This window comes from Copadichromis virginalis, linkage group LG20 (assembly GCF_057382275.1).
Source record: "Copadichromis virginalis isolate Kocher_CV1m ecotype Utaka linkage group LG20, C_Virginalis_male_GT1.1, whole genome shotgun sequence".
Lineage (NCBI taxonomy): Eukaryota > Metazoa > Chordata > Actinopteri > Cichliformes > Cichlidae > Copadichromis > Copadichromis virginalis.
The window spans coordinates 17944922-17970289 of NC_140637.1; the positions used below are offsets into that span (position 1 = coordinate 17944922).

The window sequence follows — 25368 nt, forward strand, 5'->3', positions numbered from 1 at the left end:
ATCTGGTCATTGTGGGTCATACACAATAAGCTCATGATCCTCAAACCCAGTTTCCACACTCTGCGGGGGAGGCTTGTAATTGGTGATAATCCTGCCTTGCTAAGCTCCCTCAATGGGACGCAATGGGAGAGAAGGGTTAGTGTGGATAATGGCTATACTGAGATGTTGTATAAGAGTATCTCTCCTCTCTCGACTGAGCACATGTGAACATACATCCAAGTAAAAAGTGCATTCTGCTCTCCTATCCCTGGAGCAGCATGGATTATTGTAGCAGGCTGTGGGTTGTATAACTCGCTGCCCATTCTTTAAAACAAACCACAGATCCCACTCTCTCATCCATGCTTCAGCTCACCTGACCTTCATGCTGGACAGGTCTGCACTTTTGAACCACCCTTAGGTGCCACTTTTACTAGCAAGAAAAAAAAATCAAGCTAGAGAGCACTGGTCTTTGCTTGAAACGTGGAAAGAAACAAAATGAGTCTTTTATTCTTGCCCATTAAACAAGCTTTGTTTCTTGCAAAAACAGTCTTTAAATGCATCTCTTAGATTGATAAGCTTTTCACACTCATCAGCTATAGGGCAAAGCTTTATCTGCATTCTCTATAAATCTGAATTTAACATGAACATGAAAGGGATAAAATTACATTTACATATTTTTGCTCCGGCTTGCAGTGCCGTTTATTCATATAGATTGTTTCAGTGTGAGAGCTATTAGCCATAAAGATGTCTGTCTTCTCTGAATATAGTAAAACTAAATGGCATTTTCCATCCCTCCCTTATATTGCACCAAGAGAACAAAATACAGAATAAAAAAACAACAACAATAACAACTCAGCAGCCATGTCTTATGACCTAGTTCCTAAAAAAAAAAATCTATAAACCTTGTTGTAAGCAGTTCCATGTAGGAACTACTATTTTCTCTATCCTGTACTACAATTGCGAGCTGTATCAGTGTGCAAATGTACATGTGATGGGAGGCTCATGGTAGTCATTGGGTGAGGGCATGTAAACAGTCTCCGATAAATTATAATGTAGTTCAGGAGACATAAAGTAGTGCCTACATGAGACTACTTGCAACAAGGTTTCAAGATGATTTTGAGTTTTTTATAAAATAAAACATTTTATAAAAAGGGGTAACTTAATCTAAAACAGTCTAGATCAATAAATAACATGAATTAAAGATAGGAAAAATGTATATATTTGATTTCAAGCTGCCCTCTTGAAATGTATAAGATGATTTTTTTCAGTATGTGAAACATGATATGCAACTTGCAGAAGTATGATTCTCGAGCTTGAGGATTTTTATATAATAATTTAATGCTCTGTATTTTTTGACCTGTTTATTGAAGTTACCTTGTAAGCAAACTATATTAGACTTAAATTATCATTTCAATATGAGTATTTCATATGCATATTTAACAAAACGATGGAGCCTTGTTGTGTGTTTGTTGTCTTTTGGTTCCCTTATTGTTAGCCCTCTGGTGGCCAAAGTTAGTAGTGCATAGTTTTGGCACTTAATGAGCCCGTAAGTCAGGTAAACAAGTGTACTTGATGGGCATCTGTGGATGTTTTCCGCCACGGTGATCAAATCTGCTTTTTACTGTTTTATTCATTTCTTCCTTTCTGCTGAATAACCGTGCTATATATTTCCAATTGTTTGATGTGAGTTCCTATTCTATTTTTATGATGCTTTCTAAATCCTAGGCCTATTTCATCCCTGCTGTCTTTTTGGGGGAGGTTAGCTTGTAAACAGTTAAGAGGTGTCATTGTAAACACTCCTCTGTTTGTGTACACTGATTTCCCAAGAGATGTCGCTCCTCATCATCGTCTGACTGTCTCCTTTGCACATGCGCTCACCGCTGCATTGTGAAAACGGTCTCGGTGTCAGCTTGCTTGTGCACGCTCATCCATGTATGTCAAGCCGAGTCGTCTGGAAAAGCAGACATACTGGGAGAGCAAACTGTCAAGGCCGATCAGACCTGACTGTTTCTCTGTGTGTCTCCTTCTGTCTGACCTAATATAGCACCAAAGTGACAACCTCACCCCTGTTTCGAACCACCTCAATCCAATCCAATTCCTAAAATGTCATCCACCATCCAGGCCCAGCAGAAGATGTCTTATAAAAACATAAAGCTCAGAACGCAGCCGGCTGCTGAAGGTTGAGACGAGTCCCAGGCAACTTTGACTTGACATTTCCCATTTTGCTTTATCTGATTCGTTGAGATTTTCAGTACTTAGTTATTCCTCCAGCGATTTTAAAGTTCACTTATTTGCTTGCAAGTTGCTTTGCTGCAGTCACACTGCATAAGATAGGAGTTTAGGTATGAAAATGGCAGGAAAGGTTTTAAAGATGTGGGGCCTGTTTATTGACAGATGTCATGCAGAAATGATGAGCTAAGCCAGTGGGAGGAGGAGGCTGACTCAAGGCTTTTCTATTCTCTTCCTTCCTTCTTTCTTTTCTTTCCCAGGCCTAACAACTCTTGCATGATCGGAAGTTTTGCGAACAAATTCCTGATTGATAGGATATTTGTACACAGATAAAACCGTATGAAGTTAGGTGTCATGGACTACACTAGTAAGTCCAATATGTCAAGCACAAAAGAGCATAAAAGGACACTAGAGTGACCTTCTGTTGTAGAAAAGGCACATCTGCCTGATTGTGATTTCCCAGAGGGCTTGTTTCTAAGGAAATCTGCACAGTGACATTGTTAGAGATAAGGAAGCTGAAAATCAGGACTCATTGGTAGAGAGAACATCCTTTATTCAATACCAACTGCTATACCTGGCCTTTTATTGCCAACTGAATAGGGCTAGCTATGAGGGAAAGTGTAGACTCAAGAGAAAGAGCCTCCTCGTGCATCAGATTCCACAGACATCTTAACAGATTAATTTCGTCTGTAGCTTTTGATTTAACAAAGGCTTTGAACCTTTTGAAGTTTTCAGCATATATATATATATATATATATATATATATATATAATTTTTATTTTTTTTTTACCACCATTTGTGTTCTAGTTTCTTATTAGGAACTGCTGATTAGGATTTCCTTATCTGCCTTTCTGTATAAAAGGTCTTTTAGAGGAACAGTTCCCTGGGGAATGGAAAGCTTCTCAGACTTATCTGCTTTTTAAATTTTGCCCAGTATTTGCTTGGCACCAGAAACCGGTTCGCAAAACAGATTAGGGAAATTCATATGTTTATTTTTGTTACTTCCTTCTGGCACACAGATTAAGACACAAAGCTGACTCATAAGATCGTTTGAATTATGTTACATATTTTTTTAACATAACCTCCAGCAAAATAACATATTTTTTTCCAAGCAAGTCAGAAAGTCAGATCTTTTCATCTGGAAAAATTGCCTCTGAGTGAGAAATGACTTTACACCAGAGATAATCATCCTGCCATTTGTTTGAGTAGTTCAAATCAGTTTAAGGGGGTAGGGGAGGGTGTCCTTGGGAACACAGCCATTTCCAAGGACTGTTTCTGTTGTAATTCCTTGTGTCTCTGGCTGTTGGAGGACTTGTGTGTGCATTTGAGCAGGTCAAGTTACTTCTGTGCTGTACTACTCTTCTTTATCATCAGTGTTATATTGATATATGAGAAACAATATATCACGGCAGAATGTGGTTGTTGGGTCTGTGTCATACATTTATATGGATATAAATTTACAAAGACGTATGGTGCAGTTGATAAATGACTTGTGCTGTGAGATTGTAAACTGTGTGCACAAATTAAATGAGATCAAACCTCTGGCTTTAACTATTGTCATCACAAAAAGACACGTTGTATATTATCTGCTGTGTACCAAGCAGCAGTTCAGCAAACTTGTGAAGATACAGGAATATATAATCAAAATGAACTGAGCTTATGTTTCCCTCAAGCTTTTTGCAAATACCAAAAATATAGTCCTTCAACAAGACAACTTATAATTGCATAAGGATAAAATTGCAGAGCTGCGTAAGGACTTAAGGACCACGTACAGGATTATGCCTCAGGAACAGAGTGTAACTCCTGTGTTTTCTCTTCGCTTATTTTTGTGTTCATTTGTGACCTTTAACTTTTAGGTTTTGACTTTTATATCTTTAGTTTTATTTCAGTCTGAGTACCCCCAAACTACTTCGTTATATCCCAGAAACAGTTGTGGTTTGGGTTACAGTAGAGCTTTTTACAACATTAACCACATTAGAAGATTCTCCTTCATTTTCTGGGTTAACAGGATGACTCGTCCACACAGTTAATGACACATGAGACAATTTGACTAGAAATGTTTTTGTCAACCATCACAAACAAATGTAATTCATGAGAAAATCTGTTTGTCTTGAAATACATTTAGAATAGGACGTTTTTTTTTTTTTACATGCTCAGTATTTTTTATAACACAGTATGCTCTGTGTTGGTTCAAAGATACTATAATATCTGAATCCAACATTAATATAGCAGCAAGCAGCTATTTGCTCATTAGATACTTAATGGAGCATCTTTCACAGAAAATGATGTCACACTGTTCTGGTTTTTTTGCTGTTTTACGTTTTTATGGCCGACTCATCCATATGTGCATGTTAGTGGATCTGAGTTAATGTGAGTACCTGGAAATGTGTTGGCATTCATCAAATTTATAAAGATACTAAGGTTGACCTCTTACAGCACATTTGGAAAGTAAAACAGCAAAGCTTAGTGTGAGAGTTTCTGCTGTTGTTTTGTTATTCTCTGCTCTCTGTTCCATCCTAGGGATGTATTATGAAACCAGATTATTGGCTTAGAGGGCTATGTTGAGCTTAAAGTCAGAGTTTCCTGTGTCACGAAAGTAGCTTTCCTTTTATCTGACTATATCGCTGCGGTAACTTATGCTGAACATGTGTTTAAATCTAAAAACAGCTGGAAAACCTTTTAGCAGATTCTTTCATTTACAGCACGTTTTAATTGCAACATATATTATCTCCTGGGGCAATATATTTTATATAAACATCATCATAGGAGTTTGCATGTATTAATTTAATGAAGCAGAAAATGGATAGCTATCATTATTCCTAATTCTAATCTGCTGCTAATTCTCTTTTACACTGCTAGAGTTGCAGAACACAACACACCAAAATCACCTGTTCAAGCAACAAAATGCCCAAAATTTCACTTTGACAACAAACTAAAGCAATTTCTACGTGTCCTTAGGCTCAAACATTAGGCTATGGTACAGTAACATGTAATGTTTCAGAGCTCTAATGTGCATCTAGACCTTAGAAATAAACAGCAGCACAGAGAGCCAAACTTGGCAATAAAGCTGTTAACTTGAATTAGAATGTTTATTTTACCACTCTGTGCAATAAGGTGCAAGATTAACAATTTTCTGCAGCATTAATCTTATCATCATCATCTGATAATGTCTGATTGGAGCAGGCTGCGCTCACGGGGATCGTTTCATGTGGAAGAGTCACACGACCTTGCAAAGGGCCCGTGGTTTTTGTGAGCCTGAAGCAGAAAGCCCGGCTTAACAGACAAAGTCGTTAGCTACCGTTCTGCTAACCACGTTCTCCAACTGTTGTTATAAGTTTTGTTGAGCAAGCTAACACAGAGAAAGCCTGGCTGAGCTGAACTTTGTTTGTAGTATACCCCTCTAGTGTGGAAGTTAAGGCAAGGTTGAAGTTAAGAAGTGCAGTGAAAATACTTCTCAACAAGCATGATTTATGATGTCAATAATAATAATCTAAAAGGAAACAACCTAATACTTGACAAAAAAAACAAACAAAAAAACACCTCCCTACTTCATTTGTCACTCAAAAAACAAAAAAAGAAAAACAGCTATTAGCCCTTGCCCTTTTTTTGAGTTGCAAATGAAGTAAGGAGGTGTGGCTCACGCTGGCCGAAGACGGGAGTGCTCTAATGAAACATCCAGCTCTGAATGTTGTATACGTACATCACCTTTAAGAAAGACTATGTTATTATTATAATTAGGTCATATTTACTGTTTACTCTGCATCTAACTGGGACACTTAAGCACAAAGAGTTTCATGTCAGGGGAGAATAACAACTTGAATAAGCTTACATCTCATAGCAGCTTTATTCCCCCACCCTCTAATATAACCTCATTACCCACTTAAAATGCTGTATAATTATTGAACCACATCACAATCATAGTCACAGTAGGGTTCTGTAGAGGTATACTGCAGAGATATCATTATAGCGATGGAAAGTTTCCTCAAAGTTGAGTTGCACTTGGCACTCCTACTTTGCCTTGCAAACAAATTATGTGCTTGATTAAACAGCCAATTTGTTTAAGAGTGATGGGAGGCAGGGTTTAACATATCCAAAAACAGCACGAGAACACATCCGACATTGTGCCGCAGGAACTCTGATGAAGGATTTCTGATAGACTTTGATTCTCAGCTTTTGGATTTAATATTATATCACAACAACTGATTCTTACAAGACGCCACATGGGAGACTAGGACTATTGTGGAGGTTCGCACCATTATAATATATTTCTTTGCAGCCCTCCATAACAGTCCCAGTTTCTCATGTGGCCACTTGGGAAAATTCATTGCCCGCTTCTGTTTTACCAGTTAACACAGCTGATGGAGTAAAACATTTGACATAATTCACCACTGAACACACTGAACTGTATTATATATTTAATATTAATATCTATGTAGACAGTCTGTTGGAGATATGCCTTCAGTTATTCGTTCAGTGCTGTACTTCTTACAGCTCAGTGCTGTTTACAGTCCCTGCCCGCCCTCCTGTTCTACCCCCCTGAGGTCGACCACCACTAATTAAATCGCAACCTGTGGGAGACATACTTGTTATGCATAAATAACAATTAATTCAAATTTCCGAAGAGCAGCCATCTTGCCTGCTGGAGACCTCAGACGTGTAACTGATGTGAAATGCTTCTGTGATTAAACCTTTAGCTAGCCTTTTAGGTCACTAGCAGGTCACACGTTGCCTCCCACACACATCATACAGATTACATTCTTAGCTGCTTGCAGGGCATACTTTGCTAAGCATGGTGATGCACATTTAAATTATAAGAAGTTTAATATTTTGTTGTATAAATAGAAATATTAATAGAATAATGAAACCTGCATCAGGAATAATGAACATCCTGTGGGATTTACAGGATTCACTTAGCTCTGGGATTATTTGATTTTATGTCTCAAAGGATTTTGGATTATTATCAAACTCTTCTTGGTTGAAAAATAGCTCAAAGTGAGATTGGAAGAGAGAGGGCGTGGAAGATGAGGACATTTTTTAGCGCAGCAGCAATTCTCAGAGGATATGATATGGGGGTAGGAGAGCAGTGACCACAGGCCATTTCAGCGGCTAATGGGATGGGAATCTATTGCAGTTTGGGTCACTTACAGGGTATTTACTGATTCTGCTGAGGATGCTGAAGCAGAAAAGATGCAGTCAATTTAAAAACAACTATCACTGTCCACAGCAGATTTTTTTTTTTAAAAAAAAAGCTCTTTGTGGCTATAAATTTTTTCCAGTTCTACTATTTTCTTTGTCAGTATTTGGTGTTCAATTATGTCTCAAGCTGTCATTGTAAATGCATATGCCCTTCATCTGATTGAAATCTGATCGAATAATCTGTGTTAACTTCATGGTAATCAGATTTTAAGCGGGACATTTAAGCAGTATCTGCTCTTATCGGATAATTCGCAACAAAGCTGTCACATTCCACATTTTCATTTTTTTTTTACCTACACCCCAGGTCACTGGGACCTTTAAAAAAAAAGAACCAGATTTTCTTCACTTAAGCGTTAAGAAGAGAAAGAGATATTAGTGTCACAGTTCGAAAGAGCATCTCAGCAGATTATTGGTAATCTGGACATTTTTCAAAGTTTGTATTAATGATATAATAGACTTCGCTCTTTTCTCTTTTTTTAACCCAAGAAGCTTTTCGAGTTGAGAGGATTATTTGTTTTTATCACAATACACAGCTCTTAATGGTTCACAGTATGATGAATGTGCTGTAATCCTTTATTATCTCTTCATGTCTGACACACACACACACACACACACACACACACACACACGCACACACCGTTTGGTAGTTCAGGTTTACACTTTGAAAAGCTAAGTAATGGAACAATAGATTGACACTCCTCTGCATTAAAGTATTATTTAGCAGGGATTTATCTGTCTATTGGTGACATTAGTCGGAGGTCTGCTGGGAACTGTGGATGTCAGCTAAGTGATGGAAACGCACATGTATCTGGGGATTAAATGAGACTCATTACAGTAATTAAAAACCTTTCCACACATGTTTTCTCATCCTGCACAATGAGTGTTGGGGGAGGCTACGATGTCTGCTCATCTCTGGGTGCTTAATGTTGAACATAATCACCTTGTTCAAGTCCTATGATAATGAACATGAATGTGCATGTGGGTGGGTTTTTTTTTTCATGTGTAGCTTACGTTGGTTGCCACAGCAACAGCCCGAGCAGGCTTGTGAGGCAGTGTGGGGATAGAAGACAACCCCCTTTACCCTAACAATCTATGCTTTCTCTTTTTGACTGCAGACTTCCGTAGTTCTCAGTTGAATGGGAGGGGGGGGGTCTCCTTCTTTGGAAGGGGGATAAGGGAGATTGTAAGTGGTATTGGTTGGGGGGTTGGTGGGTGTTAGTGTCGAGTGTAGGTTTTGGAGTATCGGGTTGTGTGTGAGAGCTGCAGAGCGGACAAAGAGGGTGGAGATGGAGGAAGTGGCAACTAAAGCGTGCACGTGTGTGTGTGACTGGGTGGGAGGAGGGAGAGTGAGGGAGGAGAATCGGAGAGGATGCTCACTGGGAGTGTGCGATAGTCTAAAGAGCTGAGCGTGAGGCCAGCAGGTGAACGACTGATGAGAATCAGCGAGTGATCGGGCTGGAGCTGGAGAATTAAGAATAATAAGAGCGAGAGAGCGAGAGAGTGAGAAAAGTACGAGGGAGAGAGAAGCTTAACTCTGGAAGGAGCGTGGACGGTGAGTTATCCGTCCGAGTGCCGGTCACTGGCTTGACTTCCCGGGGAGCGCCAAGTGTACAGCTGCCACACCACTGTGTGAGTAAGTTTCCTGCTCTGCTCCATGCAGGACATCAGTTTGCTCAGATGACACACAGGGACTTCTTCACACGGCTGATTTTTGTGCTGCATTGCCAACCAGCTGGGGTGTGTTATGTAATTTGTTGTGGTGTTGGGATAAGGCTGTGGCTTTATGCTGCAAACTGATCCGCAGGACGGCTTACATGGTAGTCCTACATAGAACCGAGCAGGTGTCCGCGAGCAGCATCATGTTATTTGTGCTGCCCCACATGCTTATGATGAAGGACAAGTTCGTGCTGGACATTTGTTGGACTTTACCCTCATGCATGTTATTGTGATACTTTTCTGGAGTGGTGTATGCATATTATAAATTCCCAGTACACTGTCTTTTGTAGAATAATAAGGTGTGCACAATATGACTCCTATAGGGAGACATATGCTTCTAGTATTACCTAGATTTTTTTTGGGACTATACATTTTGCTTAAACCATTCATTCATTTTGTATAATTAAGTGTGTGTGTGTGTGTGTGTGTGTGTGTGTGTGTGTGTGTGTGTGTGTGTGTGTGTGTGTCCTGACGATCTATTGAGCATTAGTTCTAATTAAGAGTTCAGGACAGCTGATGCCTTTTCCTATATTGTTCTCCCTTGGGAGAGCTCTTCGTGTGAGCCTGTTGAGAAAGAGCTTAGAAATATTCCAGTTTCATTTGCTGCAGGACTTTTCTTGATTGAAGACTCACTTGTTGTGTAATAGCAGGGCGGCAGCAGGGTGTACTAATGATTCATGCTCTGTTTTCTTCACCTAAATTTGAATGTGAGTGCTCTCAGGGCATGTGAAACCCGATTTCCATCTCAGCCAGTGTCCCTCTTGAGCAGCTCCGACCTCAGCATCCGACCATCCACTGCAGCTCCATACATTCACTCAGATAACTGAATACTTTGTCAGCACAGTCAGCCACATTATCTCTTTGAGAAATGACAATTTTTTTAAAGAGTGTTCCATTTTGTCCCCTGGAGTTGTTGAGGGCGTAGAGTAATACTTCTCTGCTTGCGGAGTGTCGTGCCTTTCGGCTGCTGGGGTACGCCGCACCCTGAACATATTTCATCGTAGCTGCCGTATCCTACTTTAATAATCGCCGGCAGACATACACATAATTCATGATATTATCGCTGATTCGTGATCAGTTCAGATTTTCTTCTGTGATGATTAATCGCTGTACGCATATGAAAGAGACTGAAATAAATTGCAGAAATTAAAAGGCTGCTGTGGAAACTGACCAGTTGTCGGTGTCAATACAGCACCATATTCATCAGAGGTATTGATCAGTCATCATGCTGAGAGAAAGCTGTTCTGGTAGAGATATTGAGTTTAGAACAAAAGATGTGTCACATTAGTATTGTTCAGTGTGTCGTTCTTCTGGATTAGAGATGCTTTTGTTTTGATAAATGTGAAAGTATTGGTCTTGTTCCCTGAGACCCCTGAGGTGTCTGTGAGGTAGATTGTGTGATAAAAGAAAAGGTGAAATCTTTTGGAAGTTATTGTTTCTTATACCATAAACAGCAAAGAAATCATGGGGTTTGTGTCAGATGTAACTTAGCTATAAAATTTGATACTGTTCAACAGATTTCAACCGCGATGACTATGACGCTGCAGATCAAACAAACCAGTTGGAAAACAGGATTTTGAAATTTAATATCAATTAAAAACTGATGTATTATTACTTCCTGATGTAAATTAGACCTTATTTTGTTGTCAGGTTGGAATGTGCTTCACTTAAAGAGCGATGTAACAGTAACCTAATTTCAAAAAGGTGACTTTACACCACTACAAGTACCTCGTACACTCCATACGACTTTTTTTTCTTGCCTAAAGAGATCAACAACATTTCCTGAGGCATTACCTTTTGTTGTCCTCTTGCTTGATCTCAAACTGGGTGACCTTTTCTGACCGAATGTTCTCTTCCATCTGTCTGATTTTAGGAAACAAGATGGGAGTGACCCCCGAATTTCTGCAACTCTAGAGCCCCAGCTGCTCCAGCCTAAGCTCCCATTCACCACCTCACCATTTCAAAAGGTAGGACTGGGGAAATTGAGTTTGCACTTTGACCGCTGACCTATATTAAAGACCTCTGTGTGACCCCCTCATTCTTTGATCTTTTTAACGTGTCTCAGCTGATCTTGTCTCCACACTTGCTTTTGTCTGGATGCACTTGCTCAGTGTTCTTGTGATGTGTTAGACCCAGTTTCATGGCGTGTTACTTTGATTTCTATCCTTGCTTTCTTTTGTGTAACTTGTGGTATTAAAGCACACAGAGCTCTGTGTCTGGATGATTATGTTTGACTGATTCAATTAATAGAAATCTATTTTTAGAAGGAAATTGTCAGCCGGATGCTGACCATTTTTAAATTGAAGCCTAACAAGCCTGATTCCATCAGAGCAAACAAATCAAAGCCTGAATGAGTCATTTTTAAATCAAAACACTAGCTTCTTCATGCCCATCATCATCCATGAGGTGTAACCTAATTGGAATGTCAATTATGCATGATAACACTGAGTGGGGCTCAATTATTACACAGTTGTTTTATGCTTTCCTGAGCCTTGCTTATTTTCCTCTGGGTTTTCATAAGGCTAAGCTTCAGTGTGAAGATTTGTGCTCTTCCATTTCTTTAATGCCTGCGGTTTATTAGCTGTCATGTCATTTTCAGATTCATCACATTCAGCTTGCCTCCTGTTCACTAAAGCATTTTTTTGCCTTTATGAATCAGCTATACTAGAACTGATATTCTTTCTTTCAGCAAAAATGGTTTGCGGAAATACTAAATTGCTGTTATTGAAGGTGTAGGAAAAAGGGCCAAAAGTGAAAATGAAATAGGAGGAAATAATTTCAATAAATCTGTTTAGACTGTCACGTCCGTAGCAAATCTATTTTGCTGTCAGAATCTTTATGCTTACCTTTAGCACTTCTGTGATTGATGTGAAAACCTGGCAGAGATATTTTGGGATCTTAGAAACTGAATAGCTCCTAGCTCCTCGGTGATTAAACGACAGGAACAGTGTCACTCGTGTCGGATTGCTTTCAAAAGATCCCTCGCACTTTGGAACGGGCTTACAGTTTTCACAATCTGCCTTCATCTGGGGAAAGCAGGGAGAGTAGGAAGAGAAAGGGATTAAGAATTCAGGAATTCAGAGATTGGATTGCTGAAACCATCATTCCTGATCCTTGCAGCATGCACCATCTGTAGGTAAAACAGACTTACCAGTTAGTCGAACATTTTGTTTGACACTTACACATTTAAGGATAGCAACTCCCTTTTTGCACATTTTAATTGAGGAGAAAGTAGAAAAAGGGAAAGCATGGAAAGAGTTTTAGGGACAGCGTGGTAATGTGGTGTGCTGTAGTACAACAAGGGCTCAGTGGAGCAAGACTCCGAGGAGTGTATCACTTTAATTAGAGCCCTGCGAAAAGCAGGTCAATCTGCAATTAACCCCATCAGCTCTTATGGCCATTGCCTGATTCAAACTGAACTGTCCTATTAATAATCTTGCAGATTTCTTAGAGATGTAATGCAAAACTCTAAAAGTGATAGTTTTCAAATTTTGGTGGCAGAAACGGCCGAGATAAAAAAAAAAACTAAAAAAAACAACTAACTGAAACATCCTACTCACCAGAACCGTAGTGCTTAAAGAAATAAGTGTATTAGTATACCAAAACCAAGAGTTGAAATAATCATGAACTGTTGTCCACTGCTCTTGGAAAGGGTTGCATGAGTAATTATGGGTGAGCTTTCTAATGAAAACATGTTTATGTCATTTACAACCTTTTTTTTACTGATTTGTTACACCAGTCAGGGTGACTTTTTACAGAGCTCTGTAAATTTGAGATGTCAGGAAATATCTTTAATGGCCCTGGAATGAAAATGCAGAACAAAGAACCAGACTTCATGTGAATTTCACATTCACGTGTATCCATCTGATCCACTTCATGGAGCTGGTTGAAGTTTTAATGAGCTCTGCGAGGATGTACGGCGTTGCAGCTGATAAGTCAAGAGGAGCAAGAGGAAGCCTCTTTAATTTGTCTCTTGTCATAATATCGATCCTATTAGCTCTCATAATGAAAGGTCTGAGCTCTACACCTGCACTGTGTGTGCTAGCTTGGCTCCCTGGGGATCCCCTCATCGCCTTCTCTTTGTCAATTTCTGCAAAAATGAGATGTCTTGTTTTTCATCAAAAGATTGTTCCTTTTTATTACTTTCATTCTACCATTGGTTTGCATAGTTTTCTAACATCTACTTTATGCTATATCCTGATTCTAGTGTAATAGGTGATCTGTAAACAGGACATAGTTGCAGCTGTTGTCTGTGACCGTAGAACGGTTGGACTCCACCTCTTGCCACCTGTCAGCCTAAGCCAGGATACAGATAGTAGTAAAGACAGAGGTGGTTGGTATAAAATTTGGAGTTCTTCCTGCAATGCTTTTGAGAGATAGAGAGCGACAAAGAGGGATCAGCAGAAGGCTAGACACCTCCAGCTTCAGTCAGAGGATTACTTCTCAGCTTTAAGCAATAGCAGGTTTGCCTGCAACCTGAGACATAAACTTGCAGATAATCTTGTATGCTCAGAGCACACACTGGGAGAGTCTGTGGATCTTGTCACCAACTTTGTCTGATCCAACACTTTGTCAGTGATGCTTGCAAACAGCGGCGATGCAGCTAGGATTTTGCCATTTCAGAAAGGCACAGCAGTCATGGAGCGTTTAATCCAAATCTGCTGAAGTCAGTGACACTGGGACATCTTTGAAGCTGCAGGACTTTTTGTCAAGGAGAATTAAAAATGGCTAAAAATATTGACAAACACAACTATGCTCCAATGGTGACAAAGACACACTGGAAGAAACCCAGCAATGTAAGTAGCTTTATTTTAGGAACATGCTGCATACAAAACATCAACAAATGACAGACAAAGTGGAGAGGACGCCTTTAAGTTAAGGCACAAGCCCAAAGATAATATCTAGCAAAGCAGTTCTCATACTCATAATCCATCTTATGTGTATAGATTTATGAGTCTTATAACACTTACTTCTCATACTATTTATTGAAAGTAACACAATTCATATTCAAGTTATACTTATTGTTATGTTCCGTGAGTATAATGCGAAAGCTCCCACTTTTATGAATAAATCATAGTAAATTTATAAGTCTTATTAGACATAATATTTGCATTTGTTTTCCATATGGGAATCTCTGGCTAAACCCAGAGCTATTTACTTTCAGGGTTTGTGGCGGACTATTGTTTGCACATGGTGGAGGACTTTACTCACAGTCACACTGAAAGCCAAGACACGATTGCTCTGTACACAAAGTGTTTGACTTTGTCAGGCTTTACTGGCTGAACTTTTCAGCCTTTTACTTAATTACCGAAAACCAATATGTCCACGGACAATTGTTTTTCATCATTTTTTGCAATATTTATTGTCATTATGCTCACATGACATATGCGATTTGGAATGTGATGTCCAGACAAACTGTGGTTCGTTCTAAAGAAAGGGGTCGATTTTTCATTTTCCTGTCGGTCACACGTGACGGTGAGATGTGACAAGATCATGTTCTGCAATAAGGTAACATGTTTATTAAAATAAATATGAGCTTAGACGTTGGCTGTTTTAAAAGTGGTGGGAACATCTGGCTAAGAATGTGTAATTTACCAGCTTTACGACATCTGCTCTACTGTAGGCTTTCCTAAATGTAAACTTTACCGCTTCTTTTAAGGTCAGTTTGTCCTCATGCTTTTAACAGCTCAAACACATTCCTAACCATGTCAGGTTTGTATCAAATAACACCTAATTAGTTAATTTTAAGGCATTTCTGGCATCTTTCAGAAGACTTCTACAGAAAATGTTGCATTATTATACTTTTTGAGGGGTTTTCAGAGACCTTAACTGTAGACGTAAAATGTTGACTATATAGACCTCTTGCCCTCTAAAAGTTTTAAAAAGTCTATTTGGAATTTTGTTTTGCAAGATGTTGGGTTATTAACAGTTGTAAAGAGTGAATAGAGCTCTCTGAAACATAAAGAGCATCACTGACACAAATGCACATACCGGGATTTTTTTCATGTCTAATAAGCAGTGCATAGAATGTTGCACACACATTATCTTGAATTAATGTAATCCCATCATGCAGTATTGCAAATATAGCAGTGAGATCTGACACCCTAACAATAACCATGTAAAGGCGGTGTTCCAGAGATGTTTTTTTCTGTCACTGGATGGAGTGTGATGATTTTAAAGTGTTGAACTCAGCGAACCTTCACTAACGCCTGTCAAAGGCAAACTAACCTCTGCACTCAAGACAAAGAAGCCTAAACATTGAATCTTATTCTCCTCTCTCCAGACCCCAGATTTATTTGAAATGATTGAAAAGATGCAGGTAAGATGATAAAAGATCGCATCTCTGTATTTTGTCTTGGCTCTCTAAGCTGTGCTCAATAAGCAACTAACCAGCCAGTGTCTCTTCCTAATTCTGCAACACTTTGGCTCTCCTTTGCTGCAGTACTCATAATCTCTCTGAACATGAGAGGGATTTTGAGTATTTTCAGAGGAGTGTTGTCAATGTGTTTGTCTCGGTGTCTTTGTTAACGTTCTGGTTGAAACTTTAGCTTGCCGAACTGTAAGCTCATTATCTCACCTCAGAATCTATTTCCTGGTTTCTGACGACTCTGGAAGGATGTTTTCTGTATTCATGCTTTCCCAATGACAAGACATGTGTTTTATAATAGAACATCTGTGCATTATTTTTTTAAATGCACATTTATCTTCTTTTTAAAAAATATGAATTGCAGTCACAATGGTGCTTCACTATTCACTACACTATTCTTTCATGTTTGGCAGTAATTCTTCTTTTGCATGGGACGTGACGCAGGATTGTCTATTTCCACTGGCAATGTATTGATGGACAGTGTATTGATGACTGCATCGTCTTCCATGATGGTCGGCGCCATCATCTAGCCTTGATTTAGTAACGCTGCATCTCTTTTTCTGCATCGATCCTCCTCACTCTCTTTTCACGTAGACACACCCCATGTGCAGTTGTACGACTGTCACTTATAAATCTTTTTAACCCCAAGACTCTTATTCACACTTTTCTGCAGTGTGTTTAATAAAGTTCTCTGTCACTTCCAGACTCACGTCTGTAACGTCTTTCACTCTCCTCACTCTGAGGACCATAATGGATCTCTTTCTGTATTTTTCCATCTGTCCCTTTTTTGACTTTGCTTTGTTGCCTGCTGCACATCTCTGGGGAAAACTGAGCTGTTACATAATGAGTTTGATCTTTTTTTTTTGCCTTTTGTTTATGTCACAGTTTGTGTTCATAGATTGGTTTTGTGCTTGACTTTAGGTATTTGTGGACTTCCATGCCACTTTGTGTGACCCTCCTGTCCTTTTGTAACCTGCTTCTCTTACAGGGGAACAGGATGGATGAGCAGAGGTGCACCTTTCCTCCGCCTCTTAAGGTATAACTCTTCATGTAGCAACACAAATTATTCATTCTCACTGTCCACGGCTGCTCCACCTTATCTTACTCTGACAGACATGGCAATTATTTCAGCATTCAGTATTACAACGTGTTCTTCATAATGCACTGAAACGCCCATGTTCCATACAGGAACAAGCAAGTGGGATGCTAAGCTCTGTAGACTAAAGTTCTGAAAGGGGCTTTTGAACACATAATTATAAAGTGATGAAGCATTTTATATCACCAGTGTGCCAAATAGTCTTACTTTCATTAAGGTGTGCATTGCTGGCTGATTTCTGTGTCATTGCTAAACAGATTTTCATTGCATAACTGTTATGCAATTACTCTGAAACAGTGTCCTTTGGGAATGTAAAGTCGTTATTATTTTGTTGTTATTGTCCTTCTTCGATGAGGAAACAAAGCATTTTTCTTTTTTTTTTCCAGACTGAGGAGGATTACATACCGTACCCAAGTGTCCATGAGGTACGAAGCTGTGTTGCAGTATTATTGTTACTATTATTATTTTATTCCAATAAAAGCATAGAAATATTGAAAGCAGTTGACTCAGTGTTGTAGACATCCAAAGTCTCAATAAAATGTTCATTTAAGCCTCAAAAGACTAGCTGTGATCAGAAATTTTACGAGCATTCTTATTAAACTAGTAAATACTCAGGCTAATCGAATCTCATTTTAATTTAATTTTTTAAAATTTTTTAATTTTTTCTCAAGTCAAATTTTTAGTTCATTGTCTATCTCTGAGAAGTAACCTTGTGTTTCATTGCTATTTTTTATTGAAACAGGTGCTGGGGAGAAAGAGCCCCTTTCCTCTTATCCTCCTGCCACAGTTTGGGGGCTACTGGATTGAAGGGACCAACCATGAGCTGAGCCAGGCTGGAGACACGGAGCCTCTCCAGCCTCTGTCCCCGAACACTCGGACCAAGCTGGAATGTAACACCCTGGCTACGCTCTTCAGGAAACATTTCCTGGGCAAGGTTCGCTACTCTGCACATGACAGAAACACATGGAGCTGCTGACAAGTAAACTGTAGTTTGCATATTAAGTTAAATCAGCTTTGCATTTGCTGATTTGCAGTCCTGGCTAAGGGCTCCCCTTGTATTGCCTCTTCTGCAGCTCTATTTTAAACCTACTTAACTGAGTAAGTTACCATATTTAGCATAGTTTTTAACCATATCATCTGTGACATTTCGATGTCCCTGATAGATTATATTTAGCTGGATGCATTTTAAATATCTCCCCCATTGCTCCCCCATTATATTTGTCAAATTCTCTTCTATTTCATGGTTAAAATTACAGTTAATGAGAATATTAATAACTGTACTAAGTTAGTTAAATTACTACAATTTTTTCAGAGATTTGTTTTCTTCCACAGTGATATTGCCAAAGTCATATTCACGTCATGTTCTCATTATAACAGCTTCCTTCCTCTTCAAATGAGTCTCATTGCTGTCATGAAATATTTTGCATTACTTCTTCTTCATTACAGTAATGGGACAAATAGGAAATAAGCAAATCTCTGCATAATAAAGTACAAACAGTAAGCCTGCCTCACAATTAGGCACCTCACACACTGTGGCTAATGAAGATGCATTACACTTTGCAAGTGTTCTTGCAAACACATAATACCAGTAAACAAAATTGGTTGCATGTAGCAGAGGACGAGTAAACAAAGGAACTCAGACAGGAAATGAATGAACTGGAGCACATTTACCCGTGTTGTGCACATGTGTGCCTCTTTATGACAGATACTAATGGTGGTACTAATGTATGCTGTGCCCTTAGGAACACTTTAATTACTATTCAGTGGACAGTGTCCTTGGACATCTGGTGTTCTCCCTAAAATACGAGGTGATCGGTGACCAGGAACATCTGCGTCTAATGCTCAGGTAACACTTAATTTTCATGCAGGGTTCAGTACAATGTTGCCCAATTGTCTGAGAAAATCAACAATTTAAGTCTGCCTGGTTACTTCATAATCTGAAGTAATTAATGTGTAAGATTTTGCCTCTTTTGTGAACAACAAGCTCTAGCTACAGAGTAATTTTTTACCCCCTAAATTGCCCAGCATTGACCGGACACACACATCCGCCTGGGGTGTTATCATAAGAGTCGTAAAGCCAGCAAGAGTGTCAACAGCTCTGTAATTTCCACAGAAGAGTAACAGATGGACTATTTTGGCCAGTTAGTGGGTGGGGATGGTGAAAGGGAGAGAAGGCAAAGAGAGGCAAGGGCGGGGAACTTTGATCATGGTCCATACCGGATCATCTCTGCACCAACTGATAGATTCTGAGAAACGCTGCTTCGTGTTATATGGCTATAAAACCCACACTAATTACTTTATGGCTTCATCAGGACCAAGCTGAAAACCTACCACGATGTGATCCCCATTTCCTGTCTGACAGAGTTTCCAAATGTGGTCCAAATGGCCAAGGTAAGAAGCCATTTTTATATTTTTTTTGTCTAAAGATAAGCTGCTGTGACACTTCCAGCACATTCTGACATTATTTCCCACGGCTTTTTTAAATTCAAGCTTGTCTGCGAAGAGGTCAACGTGGACCGCTTTTATCCTGTCCTTTATCCCAAAGTAAGTTCTGGATCACAGATTTTCAGGGTTTTCTTTCTAGGCCCAGAAGTATGAGCTTTCAGCATCTGGTTAGATTTTTTCACAGCTGCTTTAAGCAATATCCTACAGTTGAAGGGGAAATGATGGAATTTCATATTTAATAATATACTGCAAGCCTCATATTACCTTCAGTCAAACTTTTCAGTACATCTTTGAATGGGATTGAGGTTTTTATCAACCTTTGCACTGAAGCATGTTAGCAAAAGAAAAATGAGAGAGAGAAAAGAAAAGGAAAAAAACATCTTGTATACACAGGAGAAATAAATCATATATGCAGATAAATATAATTAGATATAGCCATATACATCTTCTTTAACGTTATATCTGTGATTTTTGCAGGCTTCAAGACTTATTGTTACTTTCGATGAACATGTGATAAGCAACAATTTTAAGTTTGGAGTCATCTATCAAAAGTTTGGACAGGTAAGCAATAAAGCCTGGATGTGATCAGGTGCAAAAGCAGTGTTGTAGAAGTACTTGCATCCATTTTTAAGGAAGCTTATTATACTTGGTCCTCTGTGGTCTTAATTATGGCTTTCACTTAAGCCCAGTCATTGTGGCTGCCTTCAGCACACCCTCTCATTTTCTGAGGCAATCACAGCCCTCTTGTTTACTATGTGGGGTGGCAAAAGAGGTGTTGAGTGCTTTTCTACCTTTAAATCGAGACATCACTGTGTAGAAATCTTTTCTTTTGATTTTGCAAATACTACAGAAATTGAAATGTATTGTTAAACATGTTAAATGATCTAATTGGCCTTCTCACAAAGATAGAAAAGACCCTCTTACATTCAGGAGGGATGTTCAGGCATGATCAAATAGGCTCACTGCACAGAGAAAGCAAATCATAAATAGTGAAATGAGCCGTGGGACCTTGTCCCAGGTATTGTTAGCATCCCTTTGTTTTAAAGGAGGCATTTTTATTCAGATCATCGCTCTAGTTACTGACAATTGATAATCAGCAGTCCATCACAATCATAATGTTTCCTAAAGCCTTATTTCAAATGTTCTACCTACTTTTGTAATTAATTGGAACAACCTCTGCTATCTCAAATGCAAATGCACCGTGTCTGAACAAAAGTGCAAAACACACACTGGATACACGTTGTCTCGCTTCTAGTTACTGACCCCAGTGATCTGTTCCAGAAAAAAATAACACTTGCAACATACAGCTCTCACTGTGCCACTGCTGACTATTTAGCAAAAACAATTTTACCTTACCATAATTAGTTTTCCCTTTTCTTCTCAGATATCGTCACTGTCATTAGGAACCTATCTGCAAACTATGCAGTACTCATACAAACTGTTCTCATCGTTCTGCAAAAAGCTCGCTCGCTTATTTATTTTTAAAATTAATTTTATTTGTTACAGACTTCAGAGGAAGAGCTGTTTGGCAACAACAAAGAGAGCCATGCCTTTGTAGAATTCCTGGAGTTTCTCGGAGAGAAAATTGAGCTGCATAACTTTAAAGGGTAAAGTCCTCACAGTGGTTTGAATGCATTCGATATCCCCCATCTAATATTTCATAACATAATGCCACTACAATTTACATCAGACTAGCTTCATGAAAGGTGGTGACGCTGCTGCAGTGATGGTGGAGAATATCCTCCTAGACATGGTTCTGTGTGCTTGCAGTTTCCGCGGAGGGTTAGATGTGACTCACGGGCAGACTGGCACAGAATCTGTCTACTGCAACTACCGCAACAAAGAGGTCATGTTTCATGTGTCCACAAAGCTGCCTTACACAGAGGGGGACACCCAGCAGGTACTGTAATGCAATACCAGACTAACACACCTTTTATGATTCAAAGGATGGTTAGGCAGGTTCCCTCTGGGCATCACAGAACCATATTTTGCATATGTGCATCCCTGTTGTGCAAAAAGCCTGCAGTATAAAATTACAAAAAAACAAAACAAAACAACACAACTCCCTGGTATTTGAGATATATTACTTCAGCAAATGCTTTGGTGTCTGCGTCTGTGAGCAGCACTCATTCCTCAAGATGATTTAAAGCTGAGATGTAGCACTGCATTGCTCACGCAGCAACTTTTTTTTCTCTTTTATCTCACACATTCACACAAAAACTGAGGATTGCAAGATGAAAAATGCTATCATTCACTATCAAGCCATCCACAAACAGAGATAAGACCAATGCCTGTATGTTCAGCCTCTCCTGCAGCAGTGAGTGCTACATATGGGCTACTTTGAGCAAACTGTTTCTGTGGAGGTTGTCATCGAGGAAACAGCACCCCCTGGTGGTGTTTCATAGACTTAGTAGTGTAAAGATTCAGACTTTGCCTTTATTTGGTGCTAGAAATTAAAGACATTTGTGTAGTCTTTTCTTTTTTAACGCAAATGCTGTGTAATTGTCATCCCACTTAATCCTTTTAGATGTTTTCAGTTGGAAATATTCCTGGTTAGCTAGCTTTGTGTTATCAGTAATATGATACTAACAGTAATCAGTAGAAAAACCAGTTGTTTTTCCAGGGAGGGAGTTCCAGGGAGCATTAACTTTGTTCATACATTTCATCTAATGCTTGGCATTTGTCTCCTTTCATTATGTCAATTGTTACATGAGAAAATAATCATTTACACCCTTTTATATAAAATATGTATATATATTTATGTATAAAACTAAGTTGCTGTTGGGCTGTTATGTTGCAGTTGCAGAGAAAAAGGCACATAGGAAATGACATTGTCGCCATCGTTTTCCAAGAAGAAAATACTCCCTTTGTACCAGACATGATCGCCTCCAACTTTCTCCACGCTTACATTGTAGTCCAAGTGGTCAACCCCTGCTCCGACAATGTTCTCTACAAGGTAACCCGCTTCCTCTCATTTATGACGTTTTCTCCTGAAAGCATTTATTGCACTTCATCTTTATCTTCCTTTCTAGGTGTCAGTTACAGCACGGGATGATGTACCTTTCTTTGGCCCCGCCCTCCCAAACCCTGCCATCTTTAAAAAAGTAAGAAGATGAAGATCTTTGACCTCACTGATCATCTTTTAGTTTCCGAGAAGATGCCTTACCTCACTAATCCTTTTTTGCAGGGCCCCGAATTCCATGAATTCCTTTTTACTAAGCTAATCAATGCAGAATATGCCTGCTACAAAGCTGAGAAATTTGCCAAATTGGAGGTAAGTTTCTAAGAAAGACTTAAAACATTTTACGTCTTTTGACAGCCTTAAAAATTTTATTTACTTCCCTCTGCCTCATTTCTGTGTGTGTGTGTGTGTGTGTGTGTGTGTGTGTGTGTGTGTGTGTGTGTGCGCGCGCGCGCGACAGGAGAGAACACGATCGGCCTTGTTGGAGACTCTTTATGAGGAGCTCCACTTAAACAGCCAGGCCATAATGGGTGTTGGAGGAGAGGACGATAAGCTGGAAAATGGGAATGCTGGAGGAGGAGGCTTCTTTGAGTCTTTTAAGGTAACTGGAAAAGCAGAAGCAGAGGCTGGAGCTTCAGGTCGACAGCTTCACTGGAACTCTCAGAAAGAAAAAGTTGAAGCTAGTTTGCATATTCAAAGTCTTGTTTTAGAAACTAGGGTTTTATGTTTTACTTGCACAAGCAAAACAAAAGGAGCTTTCTTATTTACATCATTTAAATTCAAGCTCAGCAGCTTAGCTTAGCAAAAACACTGATAAAAGAGAGAAGCTCCACCTGCCTCAGAGGCAAACAGTGTTCTCAGACAACTCAGTCGTTTTATTCCATACAAAACCAGCGATTTCTGCCCTTGGATAATGTATTAATTAGTAAGTTTTAGAGGTGCCAGTATGCTCTTTGTTTCTAGCCTTTATGCTGATCTGAGATAACCCACTGCTAGCTGTGACTTTATACTGCAGACAGATTTGAGACTGATTTTCTGATCTAACTCCCAACAGGAATCAGTATATTTCTCAAAAATGTCAAACTTTTAGTATTAAATTACATTTTAATATTAGCCTGTAAAGTGGCATCTCTAATTAGTATTCATTGTTACCTGTTGAGAGATGTTTTTTTTATGTGAACATGAGCGCGACTTCTCTCTGGCAGTATTTCTCTTCTGTTCTTGTCTATATGCAGACTGAGCTGTAGAAGGTTTTTCTTAATCTGTATCTGAATGAAGAGAAGCTCTGCTGCTCTGTCCTCCTGGAACATACCGCTCTCTGCTTCCCAGCTTTTCTTCTTCATGCTTTATAGTTGTTTTGTGATTCGCCACGTTTCAGTGCCACCGCTCACGTATCTATATGATCCTATCATCTTCATGTGTCATAATTTGGGGAATGTGGATGGAACGGATAATTTCCTTTCATCATCAGACGCCTCTGCCTCTCCACATTATTTCATGCTCGTAAAAAGGTGCACTGGGCTTTAAACTTCTTCTGGCTCTGATTAGACTCAGTGTGGTCAGACATCTTTGAGCCACTTGGCCCTTCTACTTCCCACTCTCTTCTCTTATCACCTACCTAAATAAAAATGACTCATCTGAACCTCCTTCAGGCACTAAAGCATACTAGTGTTCTCTGTCGCTTTCTTGTCTGTTAGAATTAGAATCTGGCCAGTGCTCTCTGCCTGTAGTGGTCAGTGTTCAGGGACAGCCCCCAGGCTCCTCTTGGCCTGTTCAGTGATACCGAGGGGTCAGAGAGGTCAGCACCATCTGAATGTATCTCCTCCTCCTCGTCTCTCTGTAGAGGGTGATGCGCAGCAGAAGCCAGTCTATGGATGCCATGGGTCTTACTTTCAAGAAGCCGCACACAGTCTCCACTAGCCTGAGCGGCAACTTTAACCACAACCCCGCAGAGAGCCCTAAATTCCCAGGGATAGTAAGTACAGTCCCACTCCTCCAGTACCTACGGCGAGGTGAGCCTCGCTGCTTCTGCCTCCCCCTCTGCAGATCTAACAGAGTTCATACCCCCTTCTCTTTCACTTGCCTGCAGCACTAACTTCTCACAGCGAGAGAGCGACTGCACACTTGGACACGGGAAGCAATTATGCCTGAGTCTTAAACTTGACTGTCACTTTGCAAAGGTTGCACATTGTCTACCACTACCAAAACGGATTGACTTAACAGTCATGAAAGTGGATATGTTTAGGACACAAGCTGAATGGGTTAAAGCATTTTTTTCTAATTGTGTTCACGTGATTTAAATGCCCATGCATCTGCATTGTTAATGAGCGATCACTTCATTTCTAACATGGGTTGGAGTTGTCTTTGTGTGATAGTGTGTATAATGTGTGGGTATGCTTACATTTTTTCTTTTAATAATCACGCAATGATTTTAAATTCATTTTTTGGGGAAATTGATATTTATGTCATCAAGAGGAAAAGTTGTAAATCTTTTCAGGTGTTTTTCAGTTTAAATAATTTATTCAGAAATACTGCTGTAACTAAACTTGTGCACATATATGCTGCATATATAAGACAGACACAGCCACCATGAGGTTGGTGCCCCTTTTTCTTAAAGCCTTGAGTTGTTTTTTTTTTTAAAAACTGGATTTCATGAGCATGGACTAACTCCCATTATGAAACTGGGGGGCACTCAGTAGCTTGGCAATTATAAGATAAGCCCAATCTGAAAGGCCCACCCTGCTCTATATTTTTCCCAGAGAACCATGGGAGCTATAATTTGCAAAATAAACATAAATTTGTATTCAATAACACCTGAAAGCGATGATTAAAAACCTAACACACAGATCAAAAACTAACTCAGAACATGCTTAGTGGGTACATGGAGGGAGTCAAGGATTGTTTTCTTGTACACTTTGATGAAAGTGAACTTCTTTTTGTAATCAAAAAGCCTTGAAAACTAGGTTTAGCTTTTGTATACAGTCTGTGTTTGGACACTTATTTTTCTTTTTTTTTCACAGTTGAAAGTAAAATATGACTGTTACCTTAGTTACAGTTACAAGTTTTCCATCAGTAGTGACTACATATGGTGGCCTGTCTGTTATATGTAGGGTATATGTTGAGAGATACTGTGTATCTTATATAAACTGATTAAGTTAATTCTCTCTGTGTTAGACATATTAGACTTTTATATAATATCTTTCATCAGTGAGTATGACTGATGAGCTTACTGTTTGTTCATAAGCCAGTCTTGATTTGATTCCTAATGTATAACATGCTGTGTGCCCTCCTCCGCTGAATTTACCTTCCTTTTCCTTTTTCAGACATACAGCTCACATAACTCTCTCCCATTCAGCTGCCTGTGTCGCACCCATGGAA

The 25368-nt window shown here is 39.4% G+C and overlaps 1 protein-coding gene across 11 annotated transcripts in view; it reads left to right on the forward strand.

Moving 5' to 3' along the window:
• LOC146684598 (rap1 GTPase-activating protein 1-like) overlaps positions 1-25368 on the forward strand; it is a 56095-nt gene that overhangs the window by 25842 nt on the left and 4885 nt on the right. For 4 of the 11 annotated variants that reach the window (XM_085442765.1, XM_085442756.1, XM_085442759.1 and 1 more), the window contains 16 exons: positions 10994-11087; positions 15404-15439; positions 16476-16523; positions 16970-17008; positions 17326-17517; positions 18326-18429; positions 18896-18974; positions 19074-19127; positions 19506-19589; positions 20535-20635; positions 20799-20928; positions 21829-21984; positions 22061-22132; positions 22216-22302; positions 22451-22591; positions 23834-23965. In XM_085442765.1, the coding sequence (XP_085298891.1) occupies positions 15422-15439; positions 16476-16523; positions 16970-17008; positions 17326-17517; positions 18326-18429; positions 18896-18974; positions 19074-19127; positions 19506-19589; positions 20535-20635; positions 20799-20928; positions 21829-21984; positions 22061-22132; positions 22216-22302; positions 22451-22591; positions 23834-23965 (1437 nt within the window). In that variant the 5' untranslated portion in view covers positions 10994-11087; positions 15404-15421. The other 7 variants (XM_085442760.1, XM_085442764.1, XM_085442763.1 and 4 more) reach the window with 6 other exon arrangements.